The sequence below is a fragment of the Macadamia integrifolia genome, chromosome 9 (assembly GCF_013358625.1).
Source record: "Macadamia integrifolia cultivar HAES 741 chromosome 9, SCU_Mint_v3, whole genome shotgun sequence".
NCBI classification, from domain to species: domain Eukaryota; kingdom Viridiplantae; phylum Streptophyta; class Magnoliopsida; order Proteales; family Proteaceae; genus Macadamia; species Macadamia integrifolia.
The window spans coordinates 5907095-5925592 of record NC_056565.1 but is presented as its reverse complement, the minus strand read 5'-3'; the positions used below and the strand labels follow the sequence as shown (position 1 = coordinate 5925592).

The 18498-nt window shown below is 36.0% G+C and overlaps 2 protein-coding genes across 6 annotated transcripts; one reads left to right on the top strand and one right to left on the bottom strand.

The window, feature by feature from the left end:
• The first annotated feature begins 839 nt into the window (after nt 1-839).
• LOC122088134 (inositol transporter 4-like) lies at nt 840-5815 on the top strand. The gene is made up of 7 exons (XM_042657292.1): nt 840-945; nt 2590-2790; nt 3318-3388; nt 3490-3825; nt 3919-4026; nt 4385-4993; nt 5127-5815. Exons 2-7 carry the CDS (start codon nt 2658-2660, stop codon nt 5574-5576), a joined length of 1707 nt encoding a protein of 568 aa, XP_042513226.1. The 5' UTR covers nt 840-945; nt 2590-2657; the 3' UTR covers nt 5577-5815.
• Nucleotides 5816-7220: 1405 nt separating this feature from the next.
• LOC122088135 (protein IQ-DOMAIN 12-like) lies at nt 7221-10415 on the bottom strand. Of its 5 annotated transcripts, none has more exons than XM_042657294.1 (6): nt 10092-10415; nt 9418-9580; nt 8987-9280; nt 8574-8804; nt 8254-8382; nt 7221-8180 (listed from the first exon to the last, which is right to left on the bottom strand). In XM_042657294.1, exons 2-6 carry the CDS (start codon nt 9514-9516, stop codon nt 7593-7595), a joined length of 1341 nt encoding a protein of 446 aa, XP_042513228.1. In that variant the 5' UTR covers nt 9517-9580; nt 10092-10415; the 3' UTR covers nt 7221-7592. The 5 variants fall into 5 exon arrangements, with proteins under 5 accessions (XP_042513228.1, XP_042513229.1, XP_042513230.1 ...); XM_042657295.1 differs by lacking the exon at nt 10092-10415 and having other exon boundaries at nt 7221-7481; nt 7581-8180; nt 9418-10084; XM_042657296.1 differs by lacking the exon at nt 10092-10415 and adding an exon at nt 9662-10084.
• Between the last annotated feature and the right edge of the window lie 8083 nt (nt 10416-18498).

The following is an 18498-nucleotide window of genomic DNA, read 5'->3' as shown; positions in this document are numbered from 1 at the left end:
GTTCCATCATTTTGTGTTTCTAGCGTTTTTTTTCCCCCTTTCCATTCTAAAAAAATTGAAAAACACTAGGCTACGTTTGGTATTCATCCAAAAAAAAAAAGTCCCTTTCTATGGGAACAAGAAAACATAATAAAGCGTTTGGTGTTAACTTGGTGTTTTTAGATTTTTTTGGAATGAAAAGGAAAAAAAAGAACTCAAAACGCAAAATGATGGAACGACAAAACTTTGTTCTGTCATTTCGGTTTCGTTCTAAAAAAAAAAAATGAACAACTATGATAATCGTTCCTGAAACAAGTTCACCAAATACAATTTTTTTTTAATCGGCATTTTGACATAGAAACTGAAAATTATGTTTTTGGACATAAAGGTCGTTTTTGGAACTGAATGACTACCAAACACAGCTTAAGTTGACATCAAACGGCATACTCTTTATTCTGTTTTTTTGTTCCCATTAAACAGAAAAGCGTCATTTTCTGGATGACTACCAAACACATCCTAACTATACCTAATTCCTTATTCGGTTTGAAAATAGGTATTTTGATTCAATTTTTTCAGTCAAACCGAATCAAATTAATTTATTTCGATTCAATTCGATTCGGTTTTAAATTTAATTTGACTTTTTGCCCCTTGAAAAAAAAAAAAATGAAGTACCTATTTAATGTTAGGAATTAAATGTTTCAAATTAGGAAAAAAGTATTAAATAGGTATATCAGTATATTTACATTTTAGGAGATTTTATTGGAAGCAAGTAAAATAATGTGTTAGTATTAGATTTGGTAAGATCTTGAAGACTGAAACTATTTAAACGGCCAATTGTTTTGATTTCTTTTACTCTCACACCACTTCTTCCGTCCTCTTCAAAACGTCTCTCTCTTCTTTTTCTCTGTTTTTTTTTTGGGGGGTGAGAATAGAAGAGGAGAAGCTGGTGCATAGATTTTTACAGGGGTATGTAAAAAATTTCAAAGCTGTTTTTGAATGTTCTTAGTTTTTTTAATCATGGTTTGGGTTCTTTGATTATAGATTCCTGGTTTATTTCTTTGTTTTGATTTATATAAACAGAAATTTGCTTTGCCTAAAGCCCAGTGCTTCTTCTTCTTTTTTTTTTTTTTTTTTTTTTTTGACTGTAATGGGTGTGTATGGATAGGTAGGATGGAATTTTCATCTTCTTCTTATCATGGTTAAAAATTAAAAGTGGGGTTCCCCTAATGTCTGTGTTAATCTGTTTAATCTCACAATTTAGATTGAAAATAGTTTTTCTCAGTGGTCCTTTGCAGTATGTATAGCTTGGTAGGATGGAATTTCCATTTTCCGATCATGGTGGCTAACACACATCCTAGCCGTTCATGTCACTTCCCATCTTTTCTCTTTTCTTTATTCTTGAAATTGAAAAAAAAATATTAATAAAAATCATTTGAACCTTTTTCTTTTTTGCTTTTTTATTTTTCTGATTTTATCAAGGTAATAGGTATCGGACTTCATATCCGTTTAAACCAATATCAATATGAAACGGTTGAAATCTGGCCGTTATGGGATCTATTTCGAAAAAATTGCCCTTTTTTGGTCCGTACATCAGATCCATAATGAATAGATCAGGTTCACGTACGAAAATGTTCTCGTACGTCCCTGGTCTATGGATTTAGAATCTATTAAATGAAGAGAGAGAAAATTGATCCTAAATCCATGAATCATAGTTGTTCTCGTACGTGAAGCTGATCCACTCGTAGATCCATATTGATATGTATCAAGTTTCTGGTTTTGAGGATTTGATATGTATTGGTTGATTTGTCCATAGTTACCAACAATCCATTATCAAAAGAAAAGAAAATTATCAACAATTGACTTACCTTGTCAACATGTTTTTGGATTGAATTCCTATGTGATACAACACAGTGTTCGACGGTCGCACGCAATCCAGGGCGTTGAATGCATATTGAACACCATGTTTCTTGACTTGTCATGAAAAGATTTATTTGGCCAATCCCTTGGATGCACGTGTATGCCCTCATTATATAAGAATCACAGCGTCCCAAGAGGATAAGCGTCCTCAGGTAGCATTAGTCAATGTCATAACTGATTGTCGGTTAAAGAAATCTTACTGTCCCTACTTTGTGGGGAGCGGTTTCTGTGGGTAAGCGGTATAAGGAATCCACTTATGAGCAGTAATGAAACATTTTATAATCAAAGGGTAGAGAAGTCATTTAAAGTGGAGGGAGGGAGAGAGTCCTAGGACGGATAGGAGGGATATTGTATCTATGGTTACGGATTTGTAGATCATACAGTTTGTGGGGAGCGGTTTCTGTGGGCAATCGGTATAAGTAACCCACCAATGAGCAGTAATGAAACAGTCTCATAATAAAGGGGTAGAAAAGTCATTTCAATTGGAGAGAGGGGGTGTCAGGAGGGATATAGTATCTACAGTGACAGATTATTTTTCATATTTTGATTGATGTGTAGAAATAAAAAAATAAAATTGATAATAGTCACAGCAAGAGATATCTTGAAAGGATCATATTTTGAGGGTTAATGAGCTCCCCTTCTCTCTCAAGCAATTTATTTACTCTTTGGATTTTTATTTTAACTCTCATGTAGGTCAGAGCCCCCCTTTATGCTTCTTTTTTGGGGAGAACTTCTGGGTGTATTTTCTCAAATTTCACAAAATGGAAGGTGGTATTCCAAAAGCTGACAAAACAGAGTTTAGAGAATGTTGTGTTACAACTTGGAAGCAGCCTTATATTATGCGACTTGCTTTATCTGCTGGCATTGGAGGGCTTCTCTTTGGTTATGACACAGGTATGTAATTTTAATTTTTTTTGGTCAATGCCTTTCTAGTATAAAGATGATTTAGTTTTTTAGATGAACTTTTAGAGGCCTCCTCTTTGGTTATACATGCACTTTTCCTGTTAAAATTTTGCTATTAACTGGTTAGCTTCAGTAGGTATTTTGAATCTATGGCCATACTATCTTGTTAGTGGTTCATATATTTTTACAATTTTGATAGAGACCTTAAAACCTAAGGAACTGTGCTAAAGCTTGTATTTGTTTCTGTAAATTATCTTCTCACCATTCAAGTTATAGCACCTTGTTTAGATAATAGTTGCCTAACATTTGAACATTTTGTTATGAAAAAAATTATCATAAACTAAAGCCAAATCAACTTTTTAAGCTGCATTTCATTTGGGTGCTAACAATAAAGATGATTGGTCATCTAGTTCTTCAATTTCTGTTGCAATAGTAACTATTGTCATCCTTTCACTGTCAACTAACTAATCCCTGAGAGTTACTTCATTTGACTCTTTTTTTCTTATACAATCATATAGGAGTTATCTCAGGCGCCCTTCTTTATATTCGAGATGATTTTGAAGCTGTCGACAAGAGTACACTTTACCAAGTAAGTTTTGCTATATTTTCTTTCATTTTTACCTTTGAGTTGTAAATAGTTTTAGTCACCATTGATAAAAGGATACTTATCTCTTACATATTTAATTTCAGGAATTCATAGTAAGCACAGCAGTAGCAGGAGCCATGGTTGGTGCTGCTCTTGGTGGATGGGTTAACGATTGGAAAGGGCGAAGAATATCAATATTGGTAGCAGATGTTTTGTTTTTTATTGGTGCATTAGTCATGGCTGCCTCAATACATCCTTTGATGATAATTGCTGGAAGGTTACTTGTTGGTATGGGTGTTGGAATGGCCTCAATGACTGGACCTCTTTATATTTCAGAAGCTTCTCCTGCTAGAATTAGAGGTGCCCTTGTTAGCACAAATGCATTGCTAATTACAGGAGGCCAATTTTTATCATACCTTATTAATTTGGCTTTCACAAAGGTACATCTAAAACAATAGGACTTTGAAGATAAGGTCCTCAGACCTTTTCTTTTATCATCTACAATAATCTCAATACCTTTTACTTGGACCTAGGCACCTGGAACTTGGCGTTGGATGCTTGGAGTTGCAGGTCTTCCAGCTGTGATTCAGTTTATATTGATGTGGTCACTTCCTGAGTCCCCTAGGTGGCTCTATAGAAAGGTTGTTAATTCATTTTCTATCAAACAGTTTTCATCCATTTGACTCTTTTGGTTTGGTTAAACTTAAATAAGATCTATCTTAAACTATAGTCTATTGTCTAATTTGACAGAAAATTCATCAGCCCTCTTTTGTATATAGTTGAGGTTTATAGTTGCAAGTTGTTAATAATGGCATTTCTTACTATTGCTTTGTTTTACTAATAAGAGGGGAACTGTATTAATGTTCTGCAACTTTGCGAGTCATGTGGTAACCAATATATAAACCCTTTGCTTGAATGATGAGTTTTTCCAAATGGGTTTACTCAACAGCAACTTCTTTCTTACTGCATATGTTTTTGTTTCCTATTTTTATTGAACAGGGTAGGAAACAAGAAGCAGAGGATATTTTGAAGAAAATATATCCACCTCATGAACTTTCTGGTGAGGTTGAGGCCTTAAGCAAATCAGTTGAGGCTGAAATAGCAGAGGAAGGTTCCATTGGTGAAGGTAACTTAGTTACTAGAGTTAAGAAAGCATGGAGTAATGTGATAGTCAGAAGGGGGCTCATTGCTGGTATTGGATGTCAAGTAGCTCAACAGTTTGTGGGAATCAACACAGTCATGTACTACAGCCCAACAATAGTACAATTGGCTGGGTTTGCTTCAAATAAGACAGCCTTGGCACTCTCTCTTGTTACTTCTGGTCTTAATGCTATTGGTTCCATTGTTAGTATATTATTTGTTGATAGATATGGGAGGAGAAAATTGCTTCTTTGGAGTTTATTTTTCATCATAGTTTGTCTTACCGGTCTATTTGGAGTTTTCAAAGAAGCTGCCCTGCATTCTCCACCTGTAACTCAGCTAGAATCTGCCCACTTTGGTGCAAATGCTACATGTCCGCTTTACTCAACAGCAAGAGATGCATCATCTTGGAGCTGCATGTCATGCTTAAAAGCATCCTCTGATTGTGCATTTTGTGCCAATGGTCAAGTAAGTTTATTCTACCTCATTTTTTGAATTATCTTCTGCAATCCAAAAGATCTCCTGCAACCCATTTTTAGTCATTCAAACTTTCAGTAAAGCTTCTTTGAAGTTATAGTGTTGAATTTCTTTTATTATGCAGAAGAATCCAGGTGCTTGTTTGGCTTCAAACCCAAGTATAAAAAATGCATGTCAAGGGGAGCACCGTGAATGGTTCACTAAAGGATGTCCAAACAGTTTTGGGTTACTAGCTGTATTTGGCTTAGGAGCATACATCGTTTCTTATTCACCTGGGATGGGAAGTGTCCCTTGGATTCTGAATTCAGAGATATACCCACTAAGATATAGAGGGCTGTGTGGAGGGATGGCTGCAGTTGCTAACTGGTTTTCGAACTTCTTCGTGAGCCTGACTTTCTTAACTTTGACTCAACTCCTCGGCTCAGCATATACATTTCTCTTGTTTGGATTCTTTTCATTATGCGCTTTTGTATTCATCTACTTCAATGTCCCTGAGACCAAAGGATTGCCATTCGAGGAGGTTGAGAAGATGCTGGAACGAGGATTTAAGCCCTGGCCTTTCAATTCAAAATAAAAGAGTAGCATAAATGAAGCTCAAGGAAATTGTTAAATAGACATAAATATTCCTCGTTTTGATCTTAGCATCAATTTATCAAACTTTTGCTAGTACTATGGGACTTTTTTATTAATTTTATGAGATGTTTGTCATTCAGTTTTTGTGATTAATGGTATGGTATTTTAGCTTACTACACCCAGCCTTGTATTGCCATGAACCAAAGCTTTATGAGAGAACTGTTTAGACAATGCATTGCATATCAAATTCTGGAAAACCACTTGTTGGACCACCTTTTGGTTTTGTCAGGCATTTAAAATGGCAGTAGCTTACCTGCCATTTGACCATTCAACCCTTCTAAACCGACAATGCCGATGATGGGTTCCAGTTGAAGTTTGGCCAGAAAATAGACCATTGAAAATTTTTCTTTATGCTTTGGAGAAATTGATGCAACTGAGAAAGTGTTATGTCTTGTCATTGCATTTTCATATAGATATCCCAATGGATTGCTCTCCCTACCAAAATTTGGTTATTTTTAGATTTTGAAGATGACATTGCATTCCTTTTTGTGGTACATGTCCTAGACTTTTAATGGTCTGTGCTTTCTTTAGACCTTTTTGGTGTGGAAGTGGTTAAGTTGGGACTCTGTTAATTATCTATCAGTTCTCTAATTCAATGGGTTTATTATGTACTTAAAATGAACTAAAAGAAGAAAATGTTGGCTATACTTTCGGCATGGGTGCATGACAAATGTTGTCAATTATGCATAACATTCATTACTTTTGTGGAGAGTTAATTATTTATAATCAGCTAATGATTGCTCAAATTAACAGTAATGTACCTAGTAATCAAAATGCCCATGAAGCATTCTTCGATAGCTTGGATTATCCGTAATCACAATCTTGAATTTATTATACCAGCAGTAGTTCAGTCATGGAAATGGGGACTAGCCATTGAAGCTGAAGCTAGCAGAACAGTTCGAGAAAGACTTCAACCAATGTGGTCCTTAGAAGAATCCAACTAATAACAGATTGCAACAGCATGTGAACTTGAGTTGTGGATACTATGGACAAGTGACCTGAAGTGTCTGTTTGTATAAAAGTCATCATGTCTAGTATCAAACAATGCCAAGACCATTAGTAATAATAGCCTTCTCCCTTTCTAGGAGGAGAACAAAGCCTACAGAGACATGACCTTATGCCAATATTGTCTGTTCCCTCTTATGTATTTCAAGAAGCCAGTTATCTTAAAGATATGCTACTACTCTGATAAATATCCTAGTATTTTAATTTGGTTTTTGGATGCAAGACCTATTAGTGATTTATACTCATATTGTCTTGGAATGTCACTGCCCTTGTCAATAATGTTGAAAAAATTAAGTGTACAGGGCAAAGTATTTCCTTACTTCAACGACGAATGTTTTTGGTAAAATTAGTTTCTTTCTTGGGTTCAACAGTATTCTAGTGATATATTTCATGAATTGGTCTTCACATGCCAATGGCGTGGTTAGTACAGACTATGAAAAGTTATTATTCAATTAGAGGTTGGCTTGAGATTCTAGTCGCCTATCGTATTTGGAACAGAAGTGGGACTGCACATGTATTGATCAAAAGGAAAGGATTTGATAAGCAGAGATTCAATGTAGAAGTCTCAGAACACAATATGTGTTTGCACTTTTAAGATCTTATATGAGAAATGTCCTCCAAAAGGCTAACATATAAAAATCTGAGATATTCACTCCACTACAACTGTAAAAAACAACAGTTTCTGCACTTACCTCCCACTCCCCTTATATTAAAAAAAAAAAAAAAAAAAAAAAAAAAGGGGGCACAATTCTGCATTCCAAACCAATAGACACCAGACTCTGTAAAGAACTCTCACCAACTCCATTTTTCTCCACTCAAAGAAAATAAGACAACCATCACTCTGAAAGTGGAAAAAAAGAAAAAAGAAATCATTTTCACTACCAGAACAAGTGAAGAAATGAGTAATCAATTATTAGAAAGTTGTTAATGTAGCAATTACCCGTTATGAAAATCATCTATAAGTAATCTGCTGGTTCCATTTGAGCAATGAGATTTTAGAATCAAAGCTCAGATCTTTGGAAGTTCGGTGTGATTTTATTGGACGACCCTTAATGGAAGGAGATCTCTGCTGACAGCCACTAGGCTTGGCAATCCTGCTGAAAAAAGTAGCATCATTGCCAACAGAAGAGCTAAATGAGAGTCTATTGTTTGATGGTGAACTTTGATCAGAGTTAACATCTCTGATTTCCAGTCTTTGTTTTGGTGTACTAGATGATCTCGCCTTAGCCCTAGCAGATTCAGTTGCAGACATGTAACCAGGAACAGCTGAAAAGCTTAAGTAGGAATCATTGTCTTCAATTGGACTATGTTTCTGTTGATGAATTGATGTCCTTGGAAGTGATATTGTATTTTTCTGAATATCTCTCATACTGAGCTGCAGTACTTCCTCTCCATATCTATCCAATGCATTTAAGCAGGCATGTGATTCAAAATTCTCTGTTCCTTCCCTTTCTCTTGCATGGGCATCCACCCAGTGTTCTAACCAGTTGCTGTACATTCCACCCACCTTACTTGGTTCTGATTCTGATCGTCGCCTCTCCTGAGGAATCATTGATTAATCTAAAGTATTGAAATGAAATAATTCAAATGATCTCAGAATAAACCAGACCTACCTGATGACTAAATGAATATTTCTTCATACGTTCTCTTCTAAGCATCGCCTCTTGCCTGCTTACAAACGTAGCCTTTAGTTCTTCTTTTGATAACAAGCTTCCATCCCACATATGACAGTCTGGTTTGAGCTGGACAAGAAAAAAGCAGGAATTAGAAATTAGTGTAGAATTTAGATGATTGAACTTCTAGACTTCTATGACACTTCAAAATTTTTCTTTTCCATAAAATGAAGCTTGTTATGTCCAGGAGAAGGTACAGATCCTGAAATTAACTTGAAAGGATGCTTTCATATTACTGATATCCAAAGTTCATTGCATACATTTCTTTCCTTGTCTCCCAATTCATCACTCTGTGCTAGCAATTGTTGCTTTTGTTTGGTAATCCAGCCATCCTCCACCATCCCTAGTCTCATTGCACGGACCTGAGACTGGATGTTAACAAGAGATTGCAAACTCTTTAGAGTGCTGATTGCTTGGCGTCTCACAGCTCGGCCTCGAACCATAGCTTGAAGCCTCACCAGTCCCTTCAGTGCCCGCAATGCTTTCCTTGCCTGTAACACAACCCCAAATGAATCCAAAGAAAACATGTTAGTGTGACATTGAAAGAAATATACTTCAAAATTTCATGAATAACTAAAATAGAACTTGTTGAGACACGATAAAATCAGTTGGATGAAACCATAAAGAGTAATGAACTTTTGAGCAGAAGAGCAAAGAGTCTCAAATAGCTTACAAGATACCCACGAAAAGCAGTCTGAATTTTAATAGCAGCTACTTCTCTAATTCCCTTCTCTAATTGACGGCGTGATGGAGGGGCATGTGTGAGTCGAACAACCTCAGCTGCAGCATGAGCAGCTGCAACAGCAGCCTCAGCAGCAGCTGCTGTGGCGATAGCAACAGTCACAGCATGCTTGCTATGCTCTTCTTCTGCTTGACTCAGTGTCTTCTCCTTCAATGAAGATGATGGCGCAAAAGTGAGAAGGCGTTTGATCTTAAAACTATCACGAATCCATCTCCTCCTCTCCTTCTGGGAAAGATTATCAAAAATTAAGGTAGCATAATCTAAGCTGGAAATAAAAAATAACATTTCAGAAAACCAAATGAAACATTATATCTAGAGGTAGGGGAATGCAAAATCTGAAGAAGCAATTATATATGTCTTACCTTTTCTTGTTTTGTTTTGGGCTCCGACAGAAAGAGTCTCTTCAGAAGATCAAACCAGCTCCTCTTTTTTGCCATTGTGGAATCATCACACCACACCATATAGAACTCAAAGATGAACAGACATTACTGTTCAGTATAATTATTCAGAGCCCATTTAATTATCCTGTGATTACACCTCAAAAATGTTATCTACCAATTGTGTCTGTACTACACAGAAAATAACCCTGAGTAAAGCTAACAGAACCTTAGAAAATTCAAAGTGGGACTAGGAGGCCAGTCACCATCCACAGAGAAATAAAGAGAAACCAATTTGCAGACGGGAAGAACCAACTTTCTTGTGCACAAATTCTATAGAAATGTTAATGAAATTCAGAACTTGATTGGGATGTTCCTTCTCCTTTTCATCATCTAATATACATTTCATATAAAAAAAAAACACTGTGAAATCACAAGTTAATAGCTTCTACACTCAGTTGTGACATGAGTAAACCTAAGTAATTCTCTTCCCCATCAACCATAAGCCAAAAAACAGTGAAACCACCCAGAATTAAAACACCAAAAGCCTGTTCTTAGAATCTCAGACAAGATTTCACTACACCCAGAAAGGATAACACCAAAATGAGAATTATTGATTGTTTGTAGTAACTAATGACAGAAACAGAGATGAGGGATACCTGAAAGAAATTTCACCAAAAAATGAAGGACAAGAGCCTGGATTCTGCAGGATTTCAAAACAAAACTATCCCACTTTATGATCTGGAAAAAGACCTAAAAAGTCTGTTGGAGGAATCATCAGTGGATAATAATCAAAGTCGGTATCTATCTTTTTGGTGAGGCTTCTTCAATTCTTAATCTTTTTTTCAGTATTGAACTATCAAATCGGCTCCTAATTTAATCCAGCAAAGAAGAGGGTGATCAATTTAGCTGTTCAAGAAGTGGGCCTGAAAGCAAGAAGTGTCATGAAAAAGCTAAACCCATTTCTCTCCAATGATTTAGTTTTGCAGGTACTCTTGTTTATATGAGTTATGACAAGTGTGAAATGGCTTTTAACTGCCTGGTCCCTCTCCCCCCTCTCCCCTCACTTCCCTCTCTTCCTAACTCATTTTTCTCAACTGCCACTGAAGTGACCATTTGAAATGTTCCCAGAAGAAATTACTGCATTGCCCCCTTCATCTCCACACACACATGCACACAATTGACCCAGATGAGATGGCTGGTTAAGACTGGTTCAATGTGTTCCAAATGTCAATTTACCCTAATCTTAGACTCCATGTGAATGAGTCAACTCAACCATGAACAATAGGAGTTGTTCAAACCAAACCAGTAGCTACTGGTCAGATTAGTGTCAGTCAACTTAATCGTCTCATCCAACCGGTTTTGGTCTCTTAGTAGTTTTCTAAAAACCAAAACCAATATTGAACCGATAAAGAGTTCGATCGATTGGTTTCAATTAGGTCCAATTAATGTCAATTGGTTCAATTGGATTGGTCTGATTTTTGACTCCCTTACTTGTATAGCTTTAGAACTCGGATCCATCCGTCCTTGTCTATCTTAAGTTGACTCAGCCGTTATACCCGAGACGATCCCGTTCCTAGATCCGTGAGTATAGAACCCTTAGGGTTGCAAAATATCTGAAGGGATTGTTGACCAATGAAGGAGCTATGGTTTGGATCCTAAGTTAGTAATATTCATCAATGCTTAAGGGTAGTATAGTAATTAAGGATCCCTAGCTCCTTTTCTTTTGTTTTTTTTACCAAATAAAAGGGGACTGTGAAGGAAGGAAGGTATGATTGAGTTGATTCATGGAGATTGATGAGCAGGGGGTCCTATCTATGATGGCACCACACCACAACCCTCACACAGTCTGTCTGGATCCATGCGTGCCACCCCTTACTTAATTATGTGTAGATGAACCTTTGAGGAATGACCACACCAATGTTTATCTTTCTGTTATAATGGAGAGCGTTGGAATCGCTCTATATTAGTTCTCAACTAATTTATGAATTATTCCAAAAAAAAAAAACTTATGAATTAATAATAATAATAATGATGATGATGATAGAAGAACGGTCACCGAGTCGTGTTTTCTATGTCTTCCAATGAAAAACGCACATGGGTATCCATCAGAGAGCACACATCATGACTAGTTAGCATATAATAGGAAAAAGATACTCTATTCGGGAATGTAACTCCTACCCCTAATAAAAAGCGAAAATTGCTCTCATGTTGATGCTTCCATATGCGTTCTCATTGCCCAATGTTAGCTCAAGGGTTACACTTCTGAACAAACAACTCCCCTTCCTCCCCCTCCCCCAAAAAAAAAATAATAAAAAAGAGACTATTAGACTATGTAGAGCCTACGCCCAAACACAAGAAAGGCAAAATGACTATCCCACTTCTCATGAAATGAAAAATCGTACCCCAATTGGATGCTATTGCACACACCACCACTCTTTCTCCTAAAACAAAATATGAATTCCTTATTGAATGGAACAACTATCTCCCGTAGTTTCATTGGTGTGGTTTCTCAATTTGTTGTCATAAAAAACCGTCATTATTATTATTATATAAAAAATTTTATTTGATTTTTTTTTAAGGTGGCCCTTGCACAAATCTTCATGTGCACTTGCTCCTTATATTAAGCTTTAACCTTCATGCTTAAGGGTCCAAGCCTGAGGGCCATTCACCAAGTTTTTTTCGTTTCTTAATGACGTATAGCGTGCATGGCCGCACCCCCTTTTATATTGAAACTTTTGATAATGGCTCTCTTTAATTATTGAAATATTAAAGGAGGGATAAAAAATCTAATATGCGATGGTCCATTAAATATATATGGTTTAGTTAATATGCTACGAAACATGAAACATAGGGCCAGGCTAGAGAGAAAGCATCTCCAAGCGCGCTTCTCTCTTTTGGGGCTATGGAGAGCAAATACAGTGTCATAAATTCGGTTTAAAAAATTCAGAACTGATAAAAAAATCGCAGAAAAAGTCACGTATGATGAGATATATAATTGAGATAGACTATCAAATTAGACTGGATAAGTGACTTATCTCATCAATTAAAATGCCAAATCATCTTCTTTACATTTTGAAACAAAAAAATTGCCTTCTTTCTTGCCATTTTGCTTTTGCATGGTTTTTAAAATTAAACTAACTATTATGACACAATGTTGCACACATGGCAACTGAGAGTGGCTGAGGAATGCCATTGCCATAGTCACTCTCCTTAAAATCATAGTTGGCCTCCACTTTGTGAATCAACCTTTAAGATACAACAGCACAGAGGTCCCTTCCAATAGTTGATGCACTCAACTAATGGGCAATGTTGGGACTTTCAGAGTAGTACTCACAAAATAAGATCTGAAACTAAAAAATGACTAAACAACAAAGTATCTTGGAGGTTTGGGAGCAAGAAAGCATTCAAAAACATGTCTCCTAACATCCACTATTTAGAGAGAGAGAGAGACCATTTGGAAAAACCTATCCAAATATGCCCAAAAGATACAACTCTCTAATTCAAAGACACAGAAAACTAACCATTGCCAACGATCACTCAACCGTCGATAAATCCTTATCCACCACTAGAAGAGGAAATTAAATTTTGAATCTTTTAAATTTAAAACCATTAAAAATATAACATAATAGCATCCACCTGACATGTAAAGCTCTACCTCTATGTCTCTTTCAATCACTCTTATTGAGAGAGAGAGAGAGAGAGAGAGAGGGGTGTGGAAAGTAAAAAGGGTGCATGTGAGGAAGTAGATGAGGGACTGGACCTATACATGAAAGTAGCTAGAATGAGAAAAGTGGTCAAGAGATGTAACTTGAGAGAAGGAAGGACAGCTTTCGAAGGGCCCAATATGAAAAGAGTTTGGAGAATAAAGGCACCCTCTTAGAGCCTTTGCCAAGACACCGAAAGGTCCATGGCCCAAAGCCTCAAATAGTCATAAGTCATGACATTGTCAATATTGAATTTAGCTTGTTATCATTGCCACATGCATGCATGACTGACATGGATGTATCGAAGTGGGTGCATTCATGTCATACAAAAACCTCACTTTTTTTCTTTCTTTCTTTCTTCTTCTTCTTCTTCTTCTTTTTTCTTTTTTTTTTGGAATTGAATTGATTGGATTGGATCAATTCAAGCTGATTCCGATCTCAGCTCTGATCTGATTCTGGTTTTTTAAAGCTTGATTATATTGGTCCATATTTCTTAAGATAAATCAGAATTGTCATTATCAATTTAGACTTATGCCCATTAATAAATCAAACTGAGGATGTGAAAATCTAACTTGAACCGATTGAATCAAATCAATATGAATTTATTGGATCATATTTTGGGTTGGAGTTTAGTGAGATCAAGACCAAATCAGACCACATTGGAACCAATAAAACACCAAATTGAACTTAAAAAACAGATTAAAACCAATATAACCCAATTAAAAGACTGATATCAACCTGAAATGCATAATAACACACTTTATTTTTTTTCGTACTTTGAATATATTTACATATAGTAAAACCACGCAAAACCAAACCGATAGGGTTTATATTGCAAGTTTCTCTAAATATGTTGTTTATGGATTGATCGAATGAGATTCAAAAGCGATGGTGGTGTACTTCTCAAGACAAAAGCTTCTTGAAAATTTGAGCATCATAACCATTTGGCGAGTTATCTAAATTCGATTCAATGGTATATCTTTCACGGCTATTGTGAGATTAATTTGATAACAAATTCGCTTGCTAAACGGGCTTTAATGTCCAATAGATTTAAGCAATGGGATATTTCTCCACATTTTATTATTTCGGATGTATTTTGGAACAAAATTGCAATGTCCTAGATATGGATTCAATTGAAGAAGTGATGCAGAGAAAGATCCAATTAAAACTATTGATGATGACTACCAAACAGGACATGGGATGAAGAAGAGGCAAGATAGGAAGAGAGTAAATCTCTTGTTATAAATCATTATAAGAATAAAAAAATGCATTTAGCCATGGTAAATTACTATTGCTAAATGTTTATTTTGGTGGTAACAATTACCATCGCGGTACATATATAAGCGACCACAAAAAAACCTTCACATAGCAATAATTGCCACATTTAATATCAAATTTTTGATAGTGATGCCAGTATGTAAAGCCTTTGACAACGGCTTTTTCATGTTTAATGCAAGAAATATGTATCACCTTTTGAATATGAGGTTCCAAAAATCCAAACGATTTGGTCTAACCAAATTAAGCAGGACGTTAGTGTTTTAACCCGGCAGTCACTGAGAGAGGGGTGAATCAGTGAGTCTAATTCCGATCCCTAAAAATTTGTCCGATGTCTGACCAAGAAAAATCTGATATATCTGTCCCTATTTGCACACATTCGCATGCATACTCAGCCTCTCATAGGCACTTCCAAGTGTACACACACATTCCACATTCCACGCACTTCAATATAAAATGTAAATAACAAGCACCCACAACACAGAATTTTTACGAGGTTCGACAATTTGCCTACATCCCCGAAGTAGTGCCTATAAAGGCTTCGTACCTACTCAATACATTACTTTTGACTGCACCCACAGTCGGGAGTACCCACACCCAATTTTCTCAAGTTGAAGCTGAGAAGGCACTCGTAGTGCCGGTACAATGTGTAGCACCTACTACACGGGAGCACCCACTCTCGGTGCTTAGCACACACTAAGCACACAATAAATAATACACTAAATTTGGACTTATATCAATGCCTTACAGTTAAGCTTTGCCTAGCAAATACCTTCACAACTAGCTAGCATGCTTACAGTTCATCCACAACTAACCTAACATGTAAACATTCATCCACAACTAACCCTAACATACATACATATTATCATATATGCATATAATGTAAATTTTAGGGTTATAAAATCTCACAGTCCTTGTCTGTTGTTAGCAGAGTTGTCTCAAAGCATAGTCTCTACACACTGAAATCCTCAACTCCCCTCTAGAGTAGAAGACTTGAATCTTCAAGTAAGCTTAACATGGCCATAGCATCTCACAAGTCTTCTCCCTTGTCTTCTTGCACTTTAAAGCACAAATAGAAAAATCTTCTCTTCTTTTCTCTTTTCTTTTGGCTTTTGATCAATGAAATATCAAGATCACTCAACTACCTTCTCAAGCCCACTTTAATGGAGTAAAGACACCTTCCATCAAGCAATAAACCTCATTCAATGATCACTCATCAAGAGGAAAACTTCTCATACCAAAATCGTAGTTTTTCTTCACTCAAAACTCATTTTCTTGCTTACATTGTGTAAGGCTTGAAAAAACGAAGAAGTAACAACTTGGTTCACCCAAATCCGAGTTAAAATGAGGGAGATATGACCATTTGAAGTTGGAGCAATGAGATAGCCTGAAATGGAATCTTCGTAGGGGTGGTGTAGGCTACACTAGCAACATGCACAACAGAGGCGCAAATCTGGCCGTAGATCTCATCAAAAGGTATCTCTTAATCTGAACCGTCCGATTAAACCAACGGACAATAGATCTAAATCATAGGTTTTGAATCTCGATGACGTCATCATGACGTACGCGCTGACATTGTCAGACGCATTGTAGATCACCGATTGGTTGGTGTAGCGAGTTTCATGGTACGTTGTTGGCTAACTTTAATAAGCTCCATCAATCTTGACCATTAGATCAGAACCGATCTGATATGATTGGCTCAGATCAAGATATAGAGAATCTCTTTATAGATTCTATGCACATGTGCTACATACAATCAAAACTCAATATGGTGAGGCGCCACATCATCATATCTAATACACTTTACCAATGAGAAGTCTTGGATAAGCATCTTCAATGCAAGCTCTTGTACGAACCGTCAGATTTGAATCTGACCGACATGGCTCAATCTGAGCCGTGTATTAAGGATTCCTCTAATTCTCTTATATACACATAAGCCCTTTCCTTCATATTTCCAGTGCTAAACACCCCTTATCAACTAAGACCTTTAAAATCTCAAAATTCATAAAAGCCCTTTAAATTTCAAAAAATCCACCCAACACCGAGAGCATATTGATGAATTTTTTGTTTGAATTTTCGAATCGACTTTACAGAAACACTTATAACTTTTTCATACGATATCCAATCGAGATGAAACAAAGTGCGTTGGAACCGTAACTGGACGCTCTACGACTTTCTAGAAGACTCAATCATCTGACTCAATCATGTAAAAAGATCAAAATGCCCTAGACCTTTCCAATGATGCATCTTTCTCATACGGAATCAGAACACGATGAAATCATAACCATTGAAAAGATTGGATTTTTGTCGTATTGTTATATGGAGAACACGTCCTTTAAAAAATTCATTTTCAATGTCGAAACTACCCTCGACTACCACAAAAGTCGTAACTTCTTCATACGGTATCGGAATATGACGAAATTAAATGCATTGGACTAGATAAATTACAATCTATCTTTTTTATGAAGAGCTGATATTCCAAAAATATCATTTTCATTACCAAAAATTCTCTCGAGCATTAATAGGCCAATTTTGCCAGTTTTGACCCAGAAACCTACACCACCTACTAAGGATGTATTAAACTACTCCATACATATCAAGCAGCTCTGTTATCTCATCAGTGACACTGCACACTGTCATGTCATCATTTTCATCCATATCACCCAAACTGACCATGTCATCACAGCCACGTGGTCGGGTTGCCAATAAGGACAACCATAAAACAACAGTTAGAACAGATCTATAAGTGTCCTTCAGTATATTTGTACAAAATGTATGAAAGGACAACACCTATATTTATAATTTTGAAAACTCTTCTTTAGAAAGTTGGTTGACACATAGTTGGAAAACCAGGTTTTGACCGAGAAGACTCGCCCGAGTCGAGTCAAAATTTGAGATTCCTAGTCAAGAGTCACGAAGACGCGCCTTGTGTTAAAAAAAAAAAAAAAAAAAGACTCGGGATGAGTCAAGATGATTTTACATTGACTTCGTTTTTTGGCCGAGTCTTGAAAACCCCATCGAGTCTAGTCATTATATCAAGTCACTTAAAAAAAAAAAAAAAATCAAATACGTCAACTTCAAGTGGGGAAGAAGATTAGATGTTTGTTGTTGAAGATTTAAAGTGTCAAGTTTCATTGTTTATGGAATGTGGGTTGATGATACCATTTTAATACTTTGTTTCACATATATATATATATATATATATATTTTTCTGAGATACAACCCTATGATGGATGGATGATATTGAGTTATTGAGTTATTGATTTGACATGTTATAAGTTTAAATTTTAAAATTAACTTGCAATCTTTTATGGGATAGCTTTCCATTGAAAAAAATAATGTATATATTATTGATATTTGATTTTTTTTCATATTTTTCTGTATTTTTATGATTTATTTACATATTTATTGCATTTAAATATATATAAAACATAAAAAAAAAAAAAGATTCGGCCTGACTGGGTTTAACCAGGTTGACTTGCTAGGTTTTTGATCGGACGAGTCGGGTCGAAAAACCTAGTTTTCCAACAATGGGTTGAGATTAATTGATTAATCAAAAAGTTCAGTACCACTATCACTTGAGTCAACGTAGAAACTAGCATTGTTGTCGCCAATAGCAGCCTAACTGCACCTTTTTTTATGTGTATCATCGGAAAAAGAAACCCCATCACCGTCGACCATATTATTGTCAAGATCCGACGAAGAAAAAATTTGAGATTCTCAATATGTGAAAAATACTGCCAAAAGGTTTATTATATTTTACAATCGTTCACCAATGACAGTTTATCTATATGTAAAAAATCACTCAAGTTCATTCATACCCAACTGAACAGAAATTTGAATGGACGTAGGTATAAATATCATTAAATTAATAATGCAATTCAAGATCCGATGATGTAACCAAAGCTCTGATACCAATTGTAGGAAATGATTCCTACTATATAGTAGATTAGGTGTTTAAGTGTCCATTCGGTATTTCTCTATGTAATATATCGAATAATTACACCGTACTGCACAATTTTGCATATTCTCATTGAGAAAGGATACTCGAGAGGGATTCTTTCGTAAAACATTTTAGCCCAGC